The sequence below is a fragment of the Malurus melanocephalus genome, unplaced genomic scaffold (genome assembly GCF_030028575.1).
Source record: "Malurus melanocephalus ecotype Western Australia unplaced genomic scaffold, MMel_1.1 scaffold_707, whole genome shotgun sequence".
Classification (NCBI taxonomy): domain Eukaryota; kingdom Metazoa; phylum Chordata; class Aves; order Passeriformes; family Maluridae; genus Malurus; species Malurus melanocephalus.
This window is the reverse complement of record NW_026623939.1, coordinates 150824-173988: the sequence shown is the minus strand read 5'-3', so window position 1 is coordinate 173988 and position 23165 is coordinate 150824. Positions and strand designations below refer to the sequence as shown.

Genomic DNA, 23165 nt, shown 5'->3' with positions numbered 1-23165 from the left:
TTTTTTAGAATTAAGACATTCCCTAAAGGCAGCTTCCACGCCTGCAAGAATTTTTAAGGTTTACAAACCAGGTTTTTCTGGAGCCCCTGAAAAGGATTGTTTCATAGTAATTCTGTCAACTTCAGTATYGTGCAGCCTCCCAAAAAAAGCCTTTACTTACCCTGCAGGGTCTCTGTACTGCTCTCATCCAAACCACATCCTTTAGTGTCAAACTGTGACAAAACAACTGTCTTAGACCACTTCAAAACCAATGCAAGGGACTGCGATGAAAAGCATTTTATAAAGATGAAGTTGTATCTCAACAGTGATCCCTGTCAGCAGGGCAGGGACAGCACCTGCCATGTATTTTTTAGATACTACATGATCAGTGTTTATTTCTTCTGAATTAAGTAGTTTCATATCTCCAAATAATGTGGTGCATAACTCTGTATATGCAGAGAATATACATCAGTGGAAAACATCCCCGTCTCAAAGCAAAGCTCTTCTTTTTTACCTGTAATTAAGAGTGGCATGGCTTTCCATGGGAGAAGAAGCTGTACCAACAACAACAACATTCAAAAGAGTGTTTTGGGTTTTTTTTTAATAAAATACTATCATGTTCATATCTATACAAATAATTATTACAGCTATTAAACAAAGTATTACATTTAATAATAGAAATCTCAGAACTCTGAACAAGATCATGGTTTGGGATATTTACACCTGAATGCAACACATTTGTAAAAAGATGTCAAAATAAACAGAGCAAGATCTTATTTACAATTGGAAGATGATGTTCCTGTTCATTCATTATAGATTTCTACTGCAGAGTTCCTATTTTCCATTACAAAATAGTAAGGACTTTCCACTGGGACCGTATCCAAGTAATTTACAGCTGTATAAAACAGAAGCACAGCAGAATACTCTGGACTGACTATAAATAATTTACATTGTGGAGGGCAACAGCATCTTTGATTAATCTCCTGTGGCAAAATCTGTATTTGCTTCCCTTCTCACAGTGAGTGGGCAGGAACAGGGTCCAACTCCCCATGAGCTCTTTTGTTTCACACTTGTGATTGCCAGAGCAGCAGCACATATTGAAAACTTGGAAACCTTCTCATAAAGATAYTTTAGATGAGGCAGGAAAAAAAGCKCCTTTAAAACAAAATTTATCTCAGAAAAACTGGTATCAGCAAATGTTAAATGGTGTCTTTGTAACTAAGCAGGGTGTGCTTGCAGGGAGAGTGGGAATTTGTGTTTTCACGACCAAAAACCTGTGCTAAATCTTTCACCAGTTCATGGAGTAACTTACTCTCAGTGGGATTAAAGCCTTGGTGCTCTGAGGTTTCAAATTTGCAGTAGGAAGTTGAAAATGTCCTCACACAAATTTATGTTTGCTGCCCATGCTGGATCATGGCAGTGGGAGAAGGGAASAGCAGGAGGTGGTAACAGGTCAGGTGATAGCACAGAATGGAACTCCTTATGCACTGTATCAGAAAACAAAACAAACAGGACTGATCTGGCATAAACAGTGAAAGTGGGATCATTATTAAAGTGATTAAAATAAAACTTAATAGGGGAACAGCAAAAATGACAGCTTTTAGCACACTCAGTCATCCAGAAACACAAGTTTGTGACCGAGTCCTTGAGCCAGAACTGTGCAAGTACCTCAGAAAAAGGTGGAAAAACAGGAGCCAGAAATCATGAAATGCCCCTTTTCTCCAGCCATGCCCTCTGCAAGCTGCCCTGCCACACAACTTGTTTCCTGCAACAGTCACCAACCACAGCAGCAGCAGCAGCACAGCTTTAAAGTGCAGTAGRAACTCTGCAAAGTTCAGGAGGCTCTGTACCTGCACAGTGCATTTATTTTTTTTCAGAGAGGTGCTCTTCCACCACAGCAACAGCTCACAGTCACTGGGAGCAGAAGCTGGAAAACCCATTCCTATCAGTTCTCATCACTTCAGTTCTYGTTTTCCTTAACTGTTCCTAAATGAGGTCCTTTCTCTCAAGGAAATCGTATATAATTATTAACACATTTCTATTTTATTGCCTACTTTCAACTTAGTCTGCCTCTTACTCTCCTAGGCTGTTTAAGGGATTAATATGGGCTACACTGGCATAGATGCAATCCAGCCCAGTATTACTATTGCTTGTTGAAGTCAYTTAGGCCAAGCTTAAACCCACAATGCCTGCCAGCTGTGACAATCCCACCCACAGATAGAGCCCAGCCTTTCCCTTCCACTACAGATTTTGCTAAATTAAGCAGGACTGGTTATTTTTCCTTCCTTCAAAGCCAAAACTAATCCTGTGTAAGTAAACTTCAAAAACAGTATTATGGAAGAGAAAATGCCMTTCTTAGGTTAACAAATTGCAACTAAAACCACAAAATCTCTTCCTAGTACATCTTGAAAAACAAAGGAACTGTTATTTGCTGGGTAGTCCTCAGGAGAAAAATAATTGTAATCAATGCTTGCTGAAGAAAATGCATTTGCTTGTCAAATGGTTTTCMTAACAAGTAAACCAGAATCATTCCATCTGCAAAGCTCCTTTTCCAAACTGCCCTCTCAAAGCACATACCAAGGTGAGCCATATCAACCTGACTGCTAAGCATGAGAGGTTCAATGGGAGGGGAAAGGAGAAATAAAGAAAAGAAGGAATAAAGATGTTGCAATTGCTCCTCTTCCTGAGAGCAGAGCCTGAAGCCCTGGGGAAGGACTGAGACACTGATGTGACAATGCCACAAACTGACCTGCAAAACGAAGTGCAAGAAGCCTGATGGATGTGGAATGGCAGGARTGATTAGTTTACAGTGACAAGGGAAACCCCAAACAATTTAATMATTAAAACCAAASAGAAATATAACATCTAATTTCCTCTCTTTTGATGTGGAATATCCAGTCCCTCCACTGTTCTTCCTAAAGGCAAAAACCATAAGCTGCTCTCAAACCAGGGGAGCAGGCTAGGTGCAGCATTCAAAACCCAACTTGGATCAAAAGGCTGCACAACAGAGCCAATTTTGCTTTATCTTGAAAGTTAAAGGCCAGTCAGCAGTGTAAATACCAGAATTTGGATGAATATGTTGATCTGAGGCTCTCACAGAGGGCTCTGCCTACCTTTSATCTCACTGCAGTCTTCTGATCCCACACCAATGCCACGGGACCATTTAGTGTCACAGCACATTAARACTCACTCAGAGCTTCAACAGAAATTGCCATGTTCAAGGAGGGGAATGAAATTAAATTTCTCCATCCTGGTCTCATCAGGTTTCAGAAAAAGCCCTGAGAAGGATGACAAACACAACAAAATACAATCCTCCAGAGAAGACCAAGGGTCACACAGTAGGTGCTTCTCAGCCACACACCACAAAATTGTGCAKTTCTGCAGAATCCCATCAGTCTTTGTATGGCTGTGYCTTGGGTTACATGGAAGGTGTAACCAAAAGAATGYATCCTATTACTTGGTCAGTTTAAGTTTATTTTAATTTTCCTATTAAATTGTAGTTCTGACTTAGAATCTCTCACAATRTATTTGTGTGGAGTTAATTCCTCTGCTGGTTTGTTTTCAAACTAGTGCAAGCTGAAATCCTATGCTGTGATTCCCTGCACTGCAGGCATCCTGTGAGCAAGGAGGAGTTGATTTTGGTCATTGTAAACAGAAAGGGGGCATGTGAAAGTCACTGACACAGTTACTGCCTCTTCAGAAAATGTACAGCATGRAAAAAACTCCAAAGTAAAATCACAGCTGATGCCATACTCTATCATGAGTACTCAGGACTGCATTTAACTTCAATATAACAGCAGTAAATGTGGAGGAATAAGAGAATAGAATAGATATTTCAGTTGAAAGGGACCTACAATATAACAGCAGTAAATATGGAGGAATAAGAGAATAGAACAGATATTTCAGTTGAAAGGGACCTCCAGTGATCATCCAGTCCAACTGCCCGGCCACTTAAGGGCTCAGCATGTTGTACAAATGCCTCTTAAACACTTTTGAGGCATTGATCCCTCCTCTACTAAACCTATTTCAGGGTCTGTCTACCCTCTCAGTAAAGAAATGATTTCTAATATCCAGTCTGAACCTACCTTAGGGCCCCTTTGAACCATTCCCATGCATCCTGTCAATGGGATCAGCACTGACCATCTATCCACTGCAAAGCATCTTTGAACAGCACCTTCAAGTTTGGTAAACTTGCCAGTGGTATGTTCAACTCCTGCCTACTGTGAGGGACAGTATCCAAAGCATTACTAAAATCCAGAAAAATTACATCCAYCCCCTTCCCTTCACCCCCTAGGTGGGTGATCTTATCACAGAAGAGTATTAAATTAGCTAGACATCTCCAGTGCCTGATGATTGTATTATTCATTAAACTCCTTTCAACAGTACCCAGGATAATCTTCACAATTTCCCCAGGAACTCACAGTCTGTAGCTCCCTGGGTTCTTCCCTCACACCCTTTTTGTAGAATGGAATAACACTGGCTGCCTTCCTGTCAGCAGGGATCTGTCCAGACTCCCCAGACTTTTGGTAGATGATGGAGTGGGATCCTGCCATCTSTCCTGCTTGCTGAGATGAATCTTATCTGGCCAAGTGGATCTGTGGACATTCAAGCATTGCAACAGGTTTAAATTTATAAGCTCTCTCTAGTTTTCATAAGCATCAGAAAGTAGTGTCGTTTTCCCAGTAGAGGAAACTMATGTATTCCATGAATGTCTGGAATGATGAGCAGGATTAACATCTTTATATATAAAATCCTGAAAACCAGGGCTTAATTTTCCACTAGTTTGTCCTGAAAGCCAGACACATTGCTGCTCACACAATTTAAAAAGAGCAAGAATGGATGGGTTTGCTTCCCTCTTCTAAAACCAGACAAGCATGTAACGCACAGAGTGGCTGCTGCTTCAATCCCCCTGTCCTTCAATCCCCACCCAGAACCCCTGGAACAGTCAGTGGTGCAGAATTTACCTGACCCTTTGAGAGCTGCTGCACTACAGACACCCCTTTGGCCAAGAATTCCACCAGGGCACAGCCAGACCTCTGTCAGGTTTGAGAACTGATTCCTAATCCCTGCCCTCTGCACAGGCCAGTGGCTACCACTTGGCTGGTTAACAGAATTTGGCAGTGAACTGAAATATTCAATTATTTATAAGAAACAGAGAACTGATGCACTATTTAGTGTCTAAAGATAAGTTCCACCTGAATTAAACCATGATTCCCAACAAGAATCAGAACTGTTTTACTTCACTGTGCAGGAAAACAACAGACCACGGGTTACAGGACAGACTACAGACAAAACCCAACTATTTTTCATGTTAAAGCCTCCTTACTTTCTTGGATCAGTGTAAAAGGACTTAGCAAGACCAAAATCTGGGCAATCAAGCTGAAGAAAATTATTTTATGTCCTTCTTTGTGGGTCCTGTTCTTGGACAGAGGGGAATGTCTTCCTTTCCACCTTTCAAAGAAAAACAAAACAAAACAAAACAATTCCAGGGAGCCTGCTCCTCCTCATTCCCTCATCATGAGATTCTGACAAGTCCCAAGAGCAGCAAGATGATGCACTGGTGGRCAACACAAAAGGTTTTCAAGCTTGGGGGCAATTGCATGCAAGGAAACCTGAAGTTACTGTGTTGTTTGAAGAATCAAACCCAGAATGGTATTTTTAAACACAYAAAAGAAAAATATTTCTGCCCTGTTTGGAGAAAAAGCACGCTGTGGAGACATTAAATAAATAAAATTTACCTAATTCTTCCCTTTCCTTTAAAAGAAATGGGACCAAAATTTGTGAACTGGAGATTCAGCCAGYGCACACATTCACTCCATCTCTCATGCATCTCCAAACACACCATCCTTCCTCAAATCCCAGTGTCTTCCTGTGTGTTTCACTCTCACCACATCCATATTCCTGCTTCAGCCACAATCACAAAGATTTAGATAAAAGGTGCATTCAAGTGCAGAGTACTGRTATTAATTCAGGCTGAATCTATCAGCAATATTAAGTAAAAACTGTGCCCCCAGAATTCCCACTGACAGGCTCAGTCCTCCTCCTGTGTGCTGCCTGCTACAACAAAGGGCTGTCACTCACAGAAACCAGAAAGCTGGTGTTTGAAAACGTGCCAAAAAAAAGTAGAGGGGGAAAAAAGGACATTGAGAAGGTGCTAAAYGAGGTACAAAACCCACCCTGAGGTAATCTGCAGCAACCAACAATGAAATGGCAACAAACATAGCTGCTGTCTCTGCTGTGTTGTGAGCTACACTGAAACACTGACTGAGTTCAGCAATAACTGAGGCCATGACTGAAATGGATCCAAACAAGATTCTTAGAAAGTCATGGGTCAAAGAAATCTAAATTTCCTAGAACAGTATTTTTAATTGCTGACCATGGGAACACGCAGTAATTTTGCCAGGTAAAGTCAGCTTTAAGTCAAGTGCATGTGAAAAGCTTCAAACGCACAAAAGCTGCACAACAAATGCCTTTTCCAGTTAGCACTGGGTTAACACAGACTTGACTTGTGTTGAGGCTCCTGAAGGTATTTTACAAAGGAAAAAAAAGAAACCCAAACCATTTCAAGCTCCTCTGCAGTGATTTCAACACATCAGGAACAAACAGACACCTGTAGCAMATGTTTCCTATTTTCTATACAGATGCTCTCACTCCAGGTATTACTGAGGGCAGCCCTTACCTTGGAACAATCAGACATCAAATGTGATTGTTGGAAAATCAACAACCAATATTTGCACAGCTCTCAATGTTGCATCCTTACCTTTTCCTAGTAAGTAAGCATTGCTATAGGCACTGGTGCTTTAGAGTTAGTAAGGTGGGTGGAAACACAACACATATATAAATATGGAAAGTACCATATACATACATTTAGGCAAATAAACAGTGATGCTATGAATGGTCTCTTCCAGGGATGCCAGTAAGATCCACTTCCTTCTTCTTAAATATATAAACAACACATCAGACCAGAAGTCAGTGGACCAGTTTTCATACAGCTGAGCTGCAGTCATGACCTAAAATATGGCTTATATTGTGGGCAGGGCGGTTTGAGGGCTGCTTGGAAGAATCTGAAGCAGATGTGTTTGCAATGGAAAGCAAAGGAGACATCGCTGAGCCATCTGGAGGAAGAGCTGTGGCTATTTCAGGGAACAAAGAAGTTAAGTTAAAATTGGATAAGTGCGATGTGTTGGTCATGTGCATTGGTGGCATATCTGGAAGCAAAGGAAAACTTGGCTGAGCAAAACCAACAGGCCTGGGAGGAGACAAAATGGATCCAAATCGATTGTTTAAACCTCCACTGCTYGGCTTCTCCGTGCTGGGGTTTGGAAACATTTGATTGGGAAAGTAAGGAATAGAAATGTCATTGGAGAGGGTGGGGTGGGCAGGAGAGTAAGGTGGATAGAAGGATGGCAGTGTRTTCTGGGGATCAACTGGGATTAGAGCTGGTGTCCGAGTGGCACTGGGCTGAGTGACTGGGGGRATGAAAGAGGCATTGGCATTTATTGGTGGATTCATGCCACCCTCTGGAATAAAAGGGAATCCAAAATTCTGGGAGAGAGTATGTTGATCAGGGGCCGCATTATCGTTAGACACTTGAGGGCCATCAGACATAAATCTGACAATGCTTCCTCTTTTTTCTATCGTGGATTGTTGGCGCCCAAGGATCATGCTGCCACTCGTGGACAGAGGAAGATGGGGAAGACTGGGATCAAAGACATTTCCATGYCTCTGATTTCCAGATCGATTCCTTTCGGGCTGACGTATTTTAGAACCCCCATTGTCTTGCAGAGGATGCCTCGAGCGCTGAGTGACTGAAGAATTTGGCTGACGAACAGAAGGCTGCCCTTGCTCACCATTKCCATGAGAAACTGCAGGGTGAGGGTGAGTTGGCCTCACAACTCCATGCATATTGCTGGATGTGTTCATGTGGTTCTTACTTCCATGACTGTCYGTCATTCTCATGGGGTTGGACTTCTGCACGGAGATGTTTGGGCTCGTATTGCGACCCTGAATGTCTCCTGAGGAAGAAGAACTSGAAAAAGGAATAGTCAATGAACTGTTCCTTGAGTTAATTGCCCCRATGGACATGTCACAGCTTTCCCTGCTCTGGCCATCACCATCCCTTCGGATGTGGACGCTCTCTCGCGCTGGGGGACAGTTGTACTCGATTGTGGAGGAGGCACCGCACTGCGCGTTCCTTTGATGTTCTGGGATTGATCTTTGGCTTCCACTGACTTGATCACCAAGGTGAGGGGCAAGCAAGCTCTGCATGAAACTTTGGTGGCATGTGTTTTCATTTTCCCTCGATGGCAGGGGATTCCCTGTTGGAATACCCTGCACTGGCTGGTAGGGCAGTCTCTTCTGCCTCTCTATGGATGGCGCAGCATTTTGACCGATTCGGAACGCTTGTGACTGCATGCCCCGGAGAGATGACACAGAATTCCCAATTTCACTGTTTCTTGAAGCCTGTACATCAAAAGTGCCCGTTGGTTGTTGGTTGGGTGCAGAGGGCTTAAAGGTTTGGCAATCAGAAAGACGCTGCACATCCGAGCCAACTGTGTGGTCGACTGACAAGCGGCCCTGCATATTATGAATTGCYAACCCTTTATTTCTAGAAACATCAAGATAGCTTCTCATTTCAAGYTGATCAGAAACCCTAGGGCCTTGAAGAGATATTCCTATTCTCTGCTCTGAATTAGAGGGCGTCTTCCCAATGAGTGCCTCGGCAGAGTAGCTGGAAACTCTGTTTCTTTCCTGCCTGTGAGGGGTGCATGTCATATCTGAKGGTCTGGTGACAATGCTGGCCTGGGACACCATTTGCTGCTCYAAGCCCCTTGAGGTCATCAGTCTTTGCATCTGGTTGTGCCCTGACACGTGCTCYGAAGTGGAACCTTGCTGTCTGCTGCCAACATCCTGTTGCTGTTGATGCATAATATCCTGATTGATATGGCTCTGAGGGTGGTTATGGTGATTTCTGCTCGTTGCAGGATTTTCACAGTTCTTTTCAGCCTGGGAAGCTCCAAAGTGCTGCTGCATCTGCTGCTGCATTTGTTGGTGGTGAGGATGGGGCTGACCACCTTTCTGCCGTGTTTGATCATTCCCGTGGTGTTTTTGCTGTAGGGAAAGCTGTGTGGCTTGTGTTCCCTGGATGAGGTTSCGTTTCTTTTGCATCTGCACCTCCTGCTGTATGGTTCGCTGTTGGTGGACACCGTGGGGCTGAGAATGAACGGAGTTTTCCCCGTGAGGGACGTGGTGCTGCAGCTGGTACAAGTGGTGCCTCTCTCTTAACTGCCCAGCCTGCTGCTGCTTCAGGTACGGGTGGTTGCTGTGAAGGTGAGAGATGCCTTGAGCAGGAACRTGTTGAATTGGCTGCAAGTGCTGCCCTGCCTGGCCTGGCTGCTCAGAAAGCGGCGGCTGAGAACCACACTGAACTTCAGTTTGTCTCAAAGCTGGTGTTACGAAATTGCTGTTTGGTGGGAATAACCTATTGAGGCCATCAGCATGCCCTTGATTGCTCACTGGTGCCACTGAATTGGATGAATTAGGAGGAATCTGACCTACCAGCATCTGTGTTTGATCAGCAATACCCTCTGGTGTTCGGTTCATCAGCGCCATCCCCTCCAGCCTTATGGGTGCTGTCTGGCACTGCTTCTGCCTCTTTGCTGTAGAAAGCAGAAGGTCATCCTGAACGGCCCTYTTGGCAGAATCTTTGCGACTTTCGTGATTCTGCTGCTTTAAGTGTGATTCCTGCAGYTGGGGAGCCTGCATGGTGCTTGCCCTGATAGCATTCAGTTGTTCCTGAGCATATTCACTCATCAGAGCAGGGCCTGGAGATGGATTGATATATGTGCTAGATGGAAGGGAGAGGCTCACACTTGCAGGGATGCTTGCAGGCTCTGAAGATTGGGATAAACTCGAGCAGCTCACCAGGGGATGGACAATGCGGCTCTGGTGGATCAGATTATTCACACTTAGRCTGGTTATGCTCGGTGTCTGGGAAGTGGAAATCTGCAAAGGAGYGTTTGATGTTTCCACACCTCCTACAGAGCAGCTTGGCTTCTCAACCTGCCTGTCCACATTTGTCTGTACTGTTTCATGAGCACTGAATTTGCTCGGTGCCACTTCCAGTGGSCCTGCACTGTTTTCTTTCACCGACTGAGGTTTAAAAGGCTGCTGCTCTCTCTCCAAAGGTGCAGCCTCAGACTTAGAGATGGCATCCCTCGTGTTAACCTGTATTCCCCCTCCACCCTTCTCAAGGCTTTCCTGGTCAAAAATCGCTCTTGCTGCAAGAGCTACAATGTCAGTCTGTTCTGAAAATGTGCAGCTGTTACAGGTGCTGGTTGAGGTGCTGCTTGTGACATCTTCTCTGGCCGTGTCTGGTAGCATRGATGCAACTGAGAAGCCTCGACTGCTGCCAGAGCTGGTTGACATCGGGGAGTCTGCCTGCCTGCTGGTGATAAGGGAAGCACTGACCACCTCCTGATCAGAGATGCAGGAGTGATGCTGGGAGAGAGTGTCCCCTTCCGTGTTCATCAGCAAGAGTTCCTGCTTCTCAGGCAAATCAACATTTGGTTCTGCCGATTTAGAGTTTTCCATAGGAAAAKTAGAATGCTCCCCCTGAACAGTAAATGAAGAGGTTTTTTCCACAGCTGTTCTTTCTTTTGTGAGATCAGACAACATTTTGGTTAGACCYTGCCCTTCTAACAAGTCCGCATCTTGCATTACCACTGAAGAATCCTGTGGGATGTTGCAGGACTCTGAAATCATTCCTGCCTTGGAAGTATGACCTGCTGTGTTRCTCTGTGCTGCTGATGTCTCAGCARCCTGCAAATGTGTCACCTGTGCTTCTTTAYGAGAGGATGTTAAGGTGTTGGGGGGTTCACAGGTTTTGGGAGACTCTGCCAAGGTGGAGGCAGTGGCTGGGTTGCTCTGAGRCCCCTGTGCCTGATGGTGAGGAGCAGCATCTTTGGCTGGAGCTGGAGTGAGCAGCAGCTGCTCTGACACCACAGCCTCCAGTGGTGAGGCAGCAGGCACCTCTGCTGAGCTTGGCTCGGGAGCAGAGGGGGTTTTCTCTGCCTGTTCAGAGCTCACAGTCTCTTTGGAGTGAGAGTCACAAGTGCTGACACTGCTCGACGCGGCCGCTCCGCTCGCCTGTGATGTGGGTACAGCCTGTGATGCTGCCAGGGTGTTTTCAGGTGGCCCTTTGCCATCTGAATGCTTTGCCACYGTTTCCACAGGAGCACAGTCCACCTTCCCTGCGTCTTTGCAAGGAACTGCTGGGCAGGACACTTTATTATTGACTGCTTGGTGTTTCTTTGTGCTTGGCTTTTTGTTTGTCCTTTTTGATTTTGCGGTGGATGGCAAGCCGGCAGCTGCTTTTTGGGGGGAAGCATTTATGGAATTAGATGCACTGGTTAATACTGAAACCTCTGCAGGCACCGAAGATGCCACAGAAGTTGGCAGTGACACACAGTTGACCGTGGCAATCTGGTTGTTGACACTTGCAGGATTGGTGGGGTGGCTGAGAGACAAGTGCAAGCAGCTCTGTCCAGCCATCTGTGAAATGCTTTGATTGAGGTTAGCTAAAGCACCAAATGTATTGAGGGCAACATTGGTATTTGGATCTTCACTGGTGGTGGGCTGGATAATTTGCATAGGGGCTTGGCTTGAAGCTCCAGATGAAGACATCACAGGCTGCAAGGCAAAAAGCTGCCCATTTAATGAGATAGTCTGAGGGTGCTGTTGATTGGACATTGTCACTGAAAATGTCTGTGTAGAGCTAGAAGATGGCAAAGAGGATGGCCTTGGTAATATATGGACAAGGTGTTTCCCTCCAAAAGTCTGTGGAAGAGAGGCATTTTGCATGGAGCTGCTGGAGTTGGCGACTGCAGTCGGCCCATTCATGGGAACTCTCACAGGAGCAGAAGGCTGAGCAGAGAGGAGGGGAAGAGGATTCTGATTTGCAGCTTGTATAATTACAATTTGCTGACTAACATTTTGGCTGGGAACTTCTGCTCTCACAATGGGTGGGCACGGAGCAGGGTTTGGAGGCTGGAGAATGATGACATTCTGGTTAGCTGGTGCTCCTGTCACAGCTGAGGCCACTGGCTGAGCCATCTGAATCACCTGCATAGCTGAATTTAATGGAAGGATATTTCCTGCAGCCTGAGCTTTAACCTGTGGCTGGCTGATTAAAGGCTGTATAGGTACAGGTGGGCATGAGGGCAAAGTAACCACAATCTGTTCAGCTGCCTGGCCATCCCCAGGCACAGAAGCATGCAAACTGATGCTGGTAGTCAAAGGCCTGCTGTGGGCAGAGGACACAGTGCCAGCAGCACTGACTGGCTCATTTAGGAGGGCAGTCATTATCCCAGATGGWGTTTGGCTCAGTGGCTGAACAGTGTTTCCTGCCAGCTGCAAAGTTGTCCATGTGGTCTGTGTGTTCCCAGCTGAAGGCATCCGAGTAAGGCTACTCATGTTTTTCAAGTCTGAAGTGCCAACACCTGAAGAGCCAGAAAAAGACCAGCARTTCTCCAGAGGACTGGCAGCCAGAGTGCTTATTGCTGTCACAGCCTTAGCTCCTTCTGCCGCAGATGTCACAGGAGTCCCAGCACTGCTGATCACAAYCGTACTTTTGGGGACATTTACAGAAGAGCAGCTCTCTGCAGTKGATAATCTCACAGCTGGCACAGAAGCTGTGTCTGTGGTTGAAGTGGCACAGCTTTCCTGAAGGTCACTCCTGGAATTGTGTGTATTTGAGCAGGTTGCATTCACCTGTTGAACTTGGGAGGCTTCTGCAGAGGCACTGGAAGGAAGGCTGGTTCCCAGCACGAGTGTTTTCTTTGTTGATTTAGTGCCCTCCTCRTCATTTTTACTTTTGGGGGCATTTTGCTCGTTCTGTGCTGCATTACTTGAGGAACACTGTAGTACCTGCTCTGCTGCAGGTCGAGGTGTGCTCTGTGAGCTGGCAGGAGCAGTGGTGGGCACACCCCGCTCGTTCTCCGSGGTGGAAATCTCGAGAACATTCCCTGCTGGAGCTGTCTGAGCAGATGCCACTGGAGAAACTGTAGGTTGTGACCATGGCTTATTTTCTGTGGGATAAATACCAGCAATTGTCACAGGAGTCACTAGGTTGCAAGTYCTCTGAACTGGCACAACATTGGCTGTTTGCTTTTGTAAATTATGACCAACATTAAATGTTATGCCCTGGACAGATGCTCCCTGGTTATTTCCATTGGGTTGAGTCCCATTKGAATAGACAATGATGTTCTTTTGAACCTGATCACTGGGAATGACWACTGAGACCTTGGCATTTTTGAGATTTCCTTTCCAGTGGATTGTRGGATCATCATACAGGCAAATATCATTTGCTTTCAGGAGCTCGATGTATCTCCCATTTTCCTTTTGCAGTTCATCCAACTGTTTCCGGAGCTTTTTTATCTCTTCAGCTACAAAACAGTGAAAACACTCCATTACATCAGCAACACAGCAAATAATGAAATAATGTTACCTTGTGACTTAGAGAGTAAACACTGTGTAGTAATGAAATAATTGGTAGAAATAAATCGAATAAATTGTTTAAAATGTATGTTCTTTTCAAATGGTTAGCACAACATAAGTGAAGACTCTTACCCTGGTAAGTCTCTTTATTGAGTGGGGAAGTGCATGAATTTCACAGACTATTCCATTACCAATAGCAGGTTATGTCAAATTACTTAGGAAGAAACATTAGGACTAACTCAGATGAAACTGAACACTAATCAAAATTGTTTAATTCCTGAAGGAAAGACAAGCAAATTCATCTTTTTCTTTTCCCTGCTCTTTTGCAAACACCAAAACTGTTTTTCTTTAATTGATAATCTTGCAGCTTTCCAGGAGAATTAAGTTTCATTACATCTAAAAATTACACGCAAAATGAAGTACAAAGCACTMCTGTAAAGCCACAAAAACTGGCAATGCACTTGGAAAATCACCAAACTGAGAAAACCACAATAAATCAGAAATAAAAATCACAAATGACAACATTAGMTCTGAGATTATTTCTGTCATACCTTCATCACTGTGCTTTTACACCTCTGTTCAAGTAAATTTTATATGATGCACTGTATTTTTATAAAATGAGCCATTATAACTACTACATCTTTTCAAAGGGAAAAAAAAGCTTTATGAATGAAGGAAACTTCATCTTTTTGATGAAAAAAATATGAGACTGAAGTTTGTCAGAAATATCCTGGTCACTGCAGCAGAATAAACTGGGTCAAAATTYACCAGATGATGCCACATCACCCATAAACTCTGTAATTACTTTACATCACAATGCAATTGCTTCATTATCTCACAGCTATGTGCAAGAACACTCACTGGGGTATTCTGCTGGCTTTTTGTTTCAAGATATTCTAAGCAGCTGTATTTTTCCTCTATGTGCCTAATGTCTTGGGATTCCCATTTGTGGATCCAAGCTTTGTTTTTAGTCAGTACAAAGAGACACAAGTGAGGGACAGAAATTCTAGTACTCACCCTGTTCATTGTTCCCTCCATTTAACAGAAGTTCATCATTTTGTCTTTTCATTTCTGTTATATACTTAAAGGCCTGATCCAGGATCATGTTCTTGCTCTGTAAAAGAAAAAAAACACATATAAAGTTAGGAGAAAGGTTTAAAATTGGTAAATCCATTAGTGATGAGGCTGCATTTACTCCAAGARGTCTTTAAAAATATGCTATGTTGAATGACTCTCTGAATATCACTGGGTAGGGTTTTTCTTTTGGTTTGGGTTGGGATTTTTGGAGGTTGTTTTTTTGGTTTTTGAGTGATATTGACCCTAAAATGGCATGAGATTTTACAGAATAACATTTTCAGTGCTGGAGCTGACACTTTCTGATGCCCAAAGGTAGATAATACCACAGATCCTGAACAGCCAGCATAATTTCTTGCTTTCAGCATAAAATTCATGTTCACTAATAAACATACACATTGCATGAAATTTCCAGGATACTGCCTTGTAAATATTTTATTAGAAAAGAAACAAACATAAAACAACTATCCAGGGAGATATATGCATAATTTTAAAAGTAATATACTGGGGAATATGGGAAGAGAAAATAACCCATCCACAATCATCTTTYTATGAAACTATGCTTATTCTGCCTGCAAAATCTTTGTTCACTTCCTAAATTCTTCTACTGTGCAGTAGGAACAGTGTCTGCTCTATCTTGAAAAAGATGCTTCTGTGCATCAACCTCAAACCATTTGTTTCACTTCATCCTTTGTAAAGAAAGTGTCTTAAATTAYTATWATTAWAATTTCAGTTTCTGAATTGCTTTTAAGCCCTTTTATGAAAGATGACAAAAATAATCAGTTATATSCAGTACTTTCAGATAAAACACTCAAAATCTGTGTAACTACATKCATGTGACCCTACACTTCCAAACAGGAATTCTATTACAAATAGTTTCTAAAATACTAATAACTAGTAATATTTTCAAGCATATTAATTCAGACAGTTTTGCCTTTTTGCTAATACAAATAGTAAAATAATTATTTATACTTCTACAGGCAAAGAAATATTTGAATGTTTGAGAGGAAACTTGAATTTCTGGATGGAAACTCACCTGCTTAAGTGCTGGAGAGCAGGGAATGAGTTCTCCAATTCTGTTTATCCCAGCATTAATCTTCTTTTTTCGATGTCTCTCCACTGAGCAAAAATAATATGTACTGTGTCATCTGGTTGGGCAAGTAAGCACAAGAGCAGCACAACTAGAACAATGTAAGGGCTCATAAATACAGTATTTCATTATTTTATTTCATTACACATTGGAAACAGGAGTAACTTGAGTGAGGAAAAAAAATTCCTCTCAAGTAAACCTCAGTTATCGAATTAATACTCAGTGGAAGTGAGAGCTGTAATGTAAGCAACAATACTTTTAAAAGGTGGGGATATTTTGGATCCCTTAATGAAAAAGAAAAGTCCCTACAACTTAAAATTCAGGTTTGAAACTGCTTTCCAACACAGTTTCATGACATCCTTTTCATGAGGCAGATTGAATAAATTTAGGCATACAGAAAGCAAATGAACAAAGWTTATGGAAAGAACTAAGTTCAGATTTGGGAAGCAAACCCATGTCTCTTAAATACTAATTTCAAATTTAGCACCAAAAGAAAATGATGTCCATTTTATCAGTCTTCAGGCTTAATTTTAAATTTATATTGACAGAGCAGCCAGCCAATACTGAACATAGCTGAAGCTTCAGTTTTATGGACTCTCAGTTGAAATTTTCCATGTCCAAAGGTTTAACTGTTCCACAAAATCTGTCTGACTGGGAGTAAAGAAAATATTGAATGGAGAGTACTTTTAGTGAATTACCTATCTTGGAAAAGGTCAGAAAGCACTTCATTTATAGTCCTCTAGTAACATAATTTACCTCAACATTGGTTCAACTAGAAATTTAGATGTGTAAATCCTCTGGGCATGTTTTTTTTACAAACAGTACCTCTGTTTTCCCTCTACCATAGTCAAATATACTTCACTCCCTATGTGAAGCTATGTTTTTTTTAATGAAATATTTTCCTGTTCTATGCAAACTTAAAACTATTAGATGACTTAAAAAATAACAAACCTGGGAATAGTTCTGTCATGGCTTTGTCAGGATTCAAACCATTGTGYTGCTCAGTCATTGTGCTGAATGAACCTTTGGATTTATTTTATTTATTTTGATTTATAAGCAGAGCAGTTGCTCTGCTTTTGGTGGCACACAGAAACAAACCATGACCTGCAGGTGACTGTATTTCATTTTGCTCCTTTATGAAAGACTCACTAAGTTAATTTAAACAGTCTTATTTCAGTAGACTATCACTGGCACTTCAATTCACCCCTCTCAAACTTTTTTTTAAAAAATATTTTGGGAGAGACTGCTGGCATTGACAGAGACAGGCCTAAATACACTAAACACAGCAAGACAAAGTTTCTTATGCAAGAAATTTACTGTGTAAGTTAGAGCAGTTCTGTAAAAATTAAAACACACTACACTTGGGACTTAATATTTATTATCTTACATAGTGGTATCACAGTGTTTGTGATGTTTTGATAATATTTGCCACACTCTACTCAGCTTGAATGTCTAAGCAAACACAGGGCTGGAGGGAGCTGGTCCCACACAGTGCAGAGTTAGTCCAGGGGACAGATTCTGGAAAGCTATCAACAAGTGAAACAGGAACTGGGAATTCTGTGAGGCCAGAAATCTTAGAAGCAAACTTGATAAAACTGTTTCCTGATTCTTCTTAATCCTTAAGAAATTGGCCACACCCTGAGCACACTCGACAAGCACTCTATKGCACAGCTTTCCCATGGAAAACTCYCAGTGTTTTTWTCCAGCTGAGTTTGTGAAGATCTGTTCAGTGAAAGAAGAACTGCAATCAACTTTTTGGGATAAAATCTTGGGCCAAAGCCTGCCAGATTCCTCCCCAGTCCACCTTTCTGCTCCCACTTGTAGAAGATGTAACTGGTGTTAGGCTGGGACTAGGTGCTGCCCAAGGGATGCAACTCCTGCAGCACACATTGRCACAGAATTCCAGGGATGTCAGCATCTGGGTGGGTGCCTTAGGAATGGGCTAGAGGAATATTTCTAATCCAGGGTGCCTCTAAAGCTCTCAGGTCAGACACCTGTCTCTGTTTTGAGAGTTGTGTCTGAATGTCTGTGAAGTTATTTTCCTTTGGAACTGAACGCAGAAATTGTTTAGTTCTTAATTTACTAGCTTTGGAAAGGCAGGGGCATGGTACTCCTCCATATTTTAACTTTGTACTGTGGAAAACAGCAAACTAGAAACAATCTGAACCTTCTCCATGCAAAATATGTTTTACTACTCCAAAGTGTCTGTGCTTACTTCCAGAACAAACAACAAAGCATAATTTTCCTACCTGCATTATGTGTTTCCCGGTTTTTCTTTCTGTGAAACACAAAAGGAAAAGAGTGATGTGAAACTGAAGGTAAAAAAATCTGCATACAAATTAATATTTCTTTTATTATTTCTRTTACACTAAAAATACTAAATATTATACTCTGTTCTATGGACAAGAACAGCAGAAGTCACAATCAGATGTTCTTAGACATTGGTATCAAACAATTTCTAACAAAAATTCATTAATGTTCAGACTTAAATCAATTTATATATAACAAGGCACAATGTAATATTCCACTTGATTATTGGTATATATTTATAGCACARAGCTGGGTTTTTATGTTCCTGTTCAGTTATGTTACACTATGCAGTGTTCAATAAGGCCAAAGATTAAAAAAATAGTTCTGTTTCTGAGGAGCAAGGCAGATAAGTGTTTAAAATGTTGCTTTTATGTYCACTGGATCAATGAAACAGGAGAAAACTTTACCATGCACGTTGATTTTCAAGCATCAAAGCTTCAGGTGTGAAAGAAGCTTCCTTTGTGAGAGAAACTAGGATTACTGTTCCTCTGCAGCTGATGTTCTTTACTGTCTCAAAATTTTGTATAGGTGTAATCTGGGCATATGAGGGCTGTCTTTGGTTTCAGATGCTCACTGGGACTACTGGCTGATGGCAACAATTTTTATGCAATGTCTCAAACTGCTTTGCTGGCAGTCAGTAAATTCCAAACGTGTACTCTACATATATAAGTAAGATGTACTGTACACATGCACTAAGATAAATTCTTCCAGGAAGTGCAGTAAAGCAAAGCATGTGTTTTCTGGGAAGAGAAACATTCCAGAAAAAAAAAAAAAAAAAAATTCAAAAAACTTCTGTCCAGCAGCACACTCTCTGTGGGCTAGGGTATGCAAAAAACAAGAATAGCACAGAGTAGCATCTTCTGCTGTCCTTTTTGAGTGTTCCAGAACAGTCCATATAAAACAAGGAATCAGAGGTAAGAATGCAAGATACATGTGGTAGACACGTGTGATTCCTGTGAGTTACAGTATATCTATGCTTTGAGTTGATACTTATTTCTAGTAACTCACAAAGATAGTGTGAACCTGAGAGACAATGATTATCAGACAGMATTGTTACTGTTACAGATCAGAGCTGAGACATCTGCTAAGAAATAATGCTTAAAGATGATCATACACACAAGAATATAAGGACAGGAGAGACCCAGCTGCCCTTTGATTTACATTATCAATACCAAACACAAAATGCTGTATTAGCTGGGTAAGAAAGAGTAGCGAAATCTGTGAAGATTAAAAAACATTCTGTAGGACAAATCAATGTTCTCTCTGAAATTTTCTTGATCATGAATCAAATCCTACATGGTGATCTAGCATAAGATGAATGCTGCTTTTAATTAAGGACTGAAGAACTCCTCATCAATCAGATATTAGATCAATCACACTGCTACAAAGGAACAAAATTCAGGAAGAGTTGAAGTGAGTGCTGAATCACAGTGTTACAAATTTGGTTATAGTGTTGCTGTACAACCTCAAGGCCGAGTTTGAGTTCCAGCAGAGATCTGAAATGTAAGATCCTGATTCCACTGGGAGTTGAGGAAGAGGTCTAAATTACTCTGTCAAAATTAGAGTAATAGCTCCCAAGATCTACAAGAAGCCTCCACAGTAATAGAGGCTGTGCTCTAACCAAGGCAGTGATGCAGTTTTACACACATCAGAATAGTCAGTGAAATAATCCAAGAATCTCTTTTGTCCAAGTGACCCAGGTAGATATGTCTTCAACAAATAGTTTCTCATAGACAGGGCAAGAGAGAAACTCTTGGAAAGACATCAACACTCACAAATTCTTGTCCATTGCCTTATTGCCAAAGTTTTAGCTAGAAAATCCTGCAAAAACTGGAAATATGAATGCAGACCACAGAACTACTAAACAGTCATTTTCTTACAGAAACTCACCGATGTTGCTTCTTAGTAGGTGTCTCATTCTCTGTCATCTCTGGCATGGTTTCGGAGAAGAGAGCCTGAGGAAAATCATGGAAGGAATTAACAAATCCTGCACTTTTCTGAATTCTCAGCACATGATTTGTGTTACTTTGCCTTGGACCACAAGGACAGGGTCCTACTACAGTATAGGCACAAACCATCCCCTTGACTCAGAGCAGCTAATTTTGTGACCATTAAAAATTAAACCCATTACCTATCAGGATGTTTTGTGTATGATGAACTGGTTTCTATTTCCTCAATTATTTGGAATATAAAAACAATTATAATTCCAAGCACTTCAAGCAAACAAGAAGGAAAGTTAAGAGTGTATGATTATTTTTCAAATGGGAGGAGGAACAGCTGAACTCTCCCTTATCAGTCTTTCCTAACTGAATATGCATTCAATTGCCCCTTCGAAATGAAGCATGAATGCTAAACAAAATACAAGCTACAATGAGGACATTTTATTAACTACAAATTCAGAGTTCTTTTAATGTAGCAGATCCCAAAACTTACTTGCTATTAAATTATTGTACAGCTTAAAATGACAAAAAAATGACACCGTTATGTTCTCAGATATGCAAAATTCGGTTAAAATGGAAGTTATGAAATAAAGTTACATGCAACAGCATAATAAATTGTCCTCAGCTTGAACAGATTAGTACCCTGTATTTAAACAAACAAAAATGTTTTTAAAAATACACAAAAGATGAGACTAAGTCAATGATGGTTGAACATGTGTCAACCAGAGAAATGAATTTTAGAGAGCAAATAACATGAAGTATACTGYAGATGACAACAGGAAAAAATAAATCTGATTTTTGATATGTCTGGGCTCCATATTTACTGTCACACTTTTGTTCACTCTCTCACCAACCAACCTGTTCTTGCAACTCTTCCCATGGGCCCTCAGACTTCTTGTGGCTTCACCTTTCCCTGGCTCCTCCTGGAAAGCTCACTGGCTTCTTTTAACAGGCTTCATATCTTTAGGGTATTTTTTTGTCTGTTTGTTTGGACTGCAAGGAAGTGGGGGTGGTTTTTAATATAATTTTCAACACCAAGGAGTTCTTAATGTAAACTGAGCCTGCTATTATTGACACTGACATCAAAAACAAACCCCCAAAATAATATCCTTACAAAACAAAAAGCCAGTCACCTATACAGCTGTCAAAGCACTGAGGCATACACTTCAAAGTGCTCTGTGCACAAATCCATGTGTATGTGTGGGTCAAATTAATAAAAATAATCTGCATTGTACTAGAAATGAATTCAGATACTGTTTGCCAGTCTTTTCACTGGCAAGTTAATGCAAGTTAGTGCTCTCATCCAGTAAAGATTAAAGGAGGAGAAACATTAGGGCTGATGCTATTTACCACTCYAATCTTTAAGTACTTTCTCCATTCCAGTGAAGACTTGGGAGATGTTGGCAAACCATCAGTAAAGCAAACAGGAAACAACCTATGAATAGATCCAACTCAGTGCCTGAAGAATTCAGAAACATAATTCAACTCCACCTACACCACAGTGTTCACACCATCACAAAACTGGACAGTCTTCCCCGAGATGGGTTACACATTCCACTGACCCAGTGGGTTTTACACACAGCCCACCTAAACAGAACCACCACAATCCTCCCCAGCCCAGCAATGGGAGCACATCATTTTCTATTTCCATCCCTCCACAGAGCTTCCCATGCTCACTGACCATCCTCTGCATCAATTATGAAAACAAAAGTTAAGTCTTTTACTGCACTCTCTCATAAACTGTGTTACCTCATCTTAAAAACAAGATTTCTTCTCCTTTAAATCCAACTAGCTTATTTCATTAACAAATTTATTCTTGTGCATGYGTAGTAAGATTAATCCAGTTGTTATCCCAGGTTCTCCAAGTTASTAAAAACTCACAACTCTGAAAGCCAGGAAAGCCAGTTTCCCACCCAAGGCATCCATAACTTATCCCTCCTGTAGAGCTGGTGATGGTCAGTAGTATTTACTCACTGATTCTAACTATATTCACTGTGCCAAGTGATGATGAAGGGGTAATCTGGGAGAGTTTAGCAGATTCGGATTATAAAAAAAAAATTATAACCTGGTTAGAGCCCTGCCATCTTTGGTGGTGCTGTTGGCAACCAGAAATGCTCAGGTGAACACTGAGTGACTGAGACCTGCACACCTTTCAGCAGGGTTTCCAGGGTGTCAAAGCAGCCCAGCAGAATCTGCATCCCTTAAGGCTGCCAGGAAGGACAGGAGATGCAGAGCAGCYACCTGGTGACACTACTATTTGTATTACTATATACACTATTTGTATATCCATCACTGAGACAGTGCCTTGTGTATCAGGTGAAATAGCTGCTCAAGGGGGCAGAGGGGTCATTGAATTTTCTGTGTAAACATTCTGTTCAGTGAGGATGTGGGCACAGAGCACATGGACAGAGTTCTCATACAGCAAGGCTCACACACATGCTGAGAAAAAGGAAGATGCTGGATTGCACTGTGCTGCAGTCACATACCCTGTTTCTTGATTTCTGTACAAGGACAGAGTTCAGGTGTCTGTTATTGGGCATTATTAGACCATGGCAAGTATGCTGGAAATCAGAGCAAACAGGTAAAAGAGTCTTAGTTTTGGTGAACTTGGCATTTTTAAAAGACTAATGCATTCACCAAGCAAACCTATCTTTTTTAAATTTTACGTATTGATACAACTTGAGAACGAAAGGACTATTTCTGTATTACAGTGTGCAATCCTATTTTTTTAAATTTTACATATTTATACAACTTGAGAACCAAAGGACTATTTCTGTATTACAGTGTATTTAACATAGAAAGCATTAATGTGGATGTAGATGGCCAGCTACCATGCAGGGCTACAGATAAAGCACAACTGTGGAAAGGTAAGGCTGTAAAAAAGCAGCCACCCACTAATACCCTTCCCTAGAACAGACACAGCTCTTCTGACTCCCACCTGCACAGTCCAGAACACATTCACAACCCCATTTTCCTCCTGCTCTAAGTCAGCACACCSACTTCTCCCTCCCTTTGCTTCTTCTGTGTCCATTCAAAACARTTCCTTTTCCTAACAGCAGCATCCCTATCTCCCAAAGTCATGATCTACACAATATTCCAATATTGCCTCATTTCTTCATGCTGAGCAGATGCCTAAATGATCCAGCAATGCCTTGTATATAGCATATATATATATATACTATATATTATATATATAGTATTTTGGAAGATAGATAGACAAGGCCCTACTGAAARTTTGTGCTGAAGTTTATTAATACAGTTCCTAACCACTTTTT

The 23165-nt window shown here is 41.7% G+C and overlaps 1 protein-coding gene across 2 annotated transcripts in view; it reads right to left on the bottom strand.

Annotated features, from left to right (window-relative positions):
- Positions 1 to 5446: 5446 nt before the first annotated feature.
- USF3 (upstream transcription factor family member 3) overlaps positions 5447 to 23165 on the bottom strand; it is a 19813-nt gene continuing 2094 nt past the window's right edge. The window contains exons 2-7 of one of the 2 annotated variants that reach the window (XM_057384399.1): positions 20749 to 20883; positions 19841 to 19905; positions 17890 to 17918; positions 15587 to 15669; positions 14494 to 14590; positions 5447 to 13424 (exon numbers count right to left, since the gene is read on the bottom strand). In XM_057384399.1, the coding sequence (XP_057240382.1) occupies positions 6964 to 13424; positions 14494 to 14590; positions 15587 to 15669; positions 17890 to 17918; positions 19841 to 19887 (6717 nt within the window). In that variant the 5' untranslated portion in view covers positions 19888 to 19905; positions 20749 to 20883 and the 3' untranslated portion in view covers positions 5447 to 6963. The remainder of the gene's footprint in view (positions 13425 to 14493; positions 14591 to 15586; positions 15670 to 17889; positions 17919 to 19840; positions 19906 to 20748; positions 20884 to 23165) is intronic. The other variant, XM_057384400.1, reaches the window with a different exon arrangement.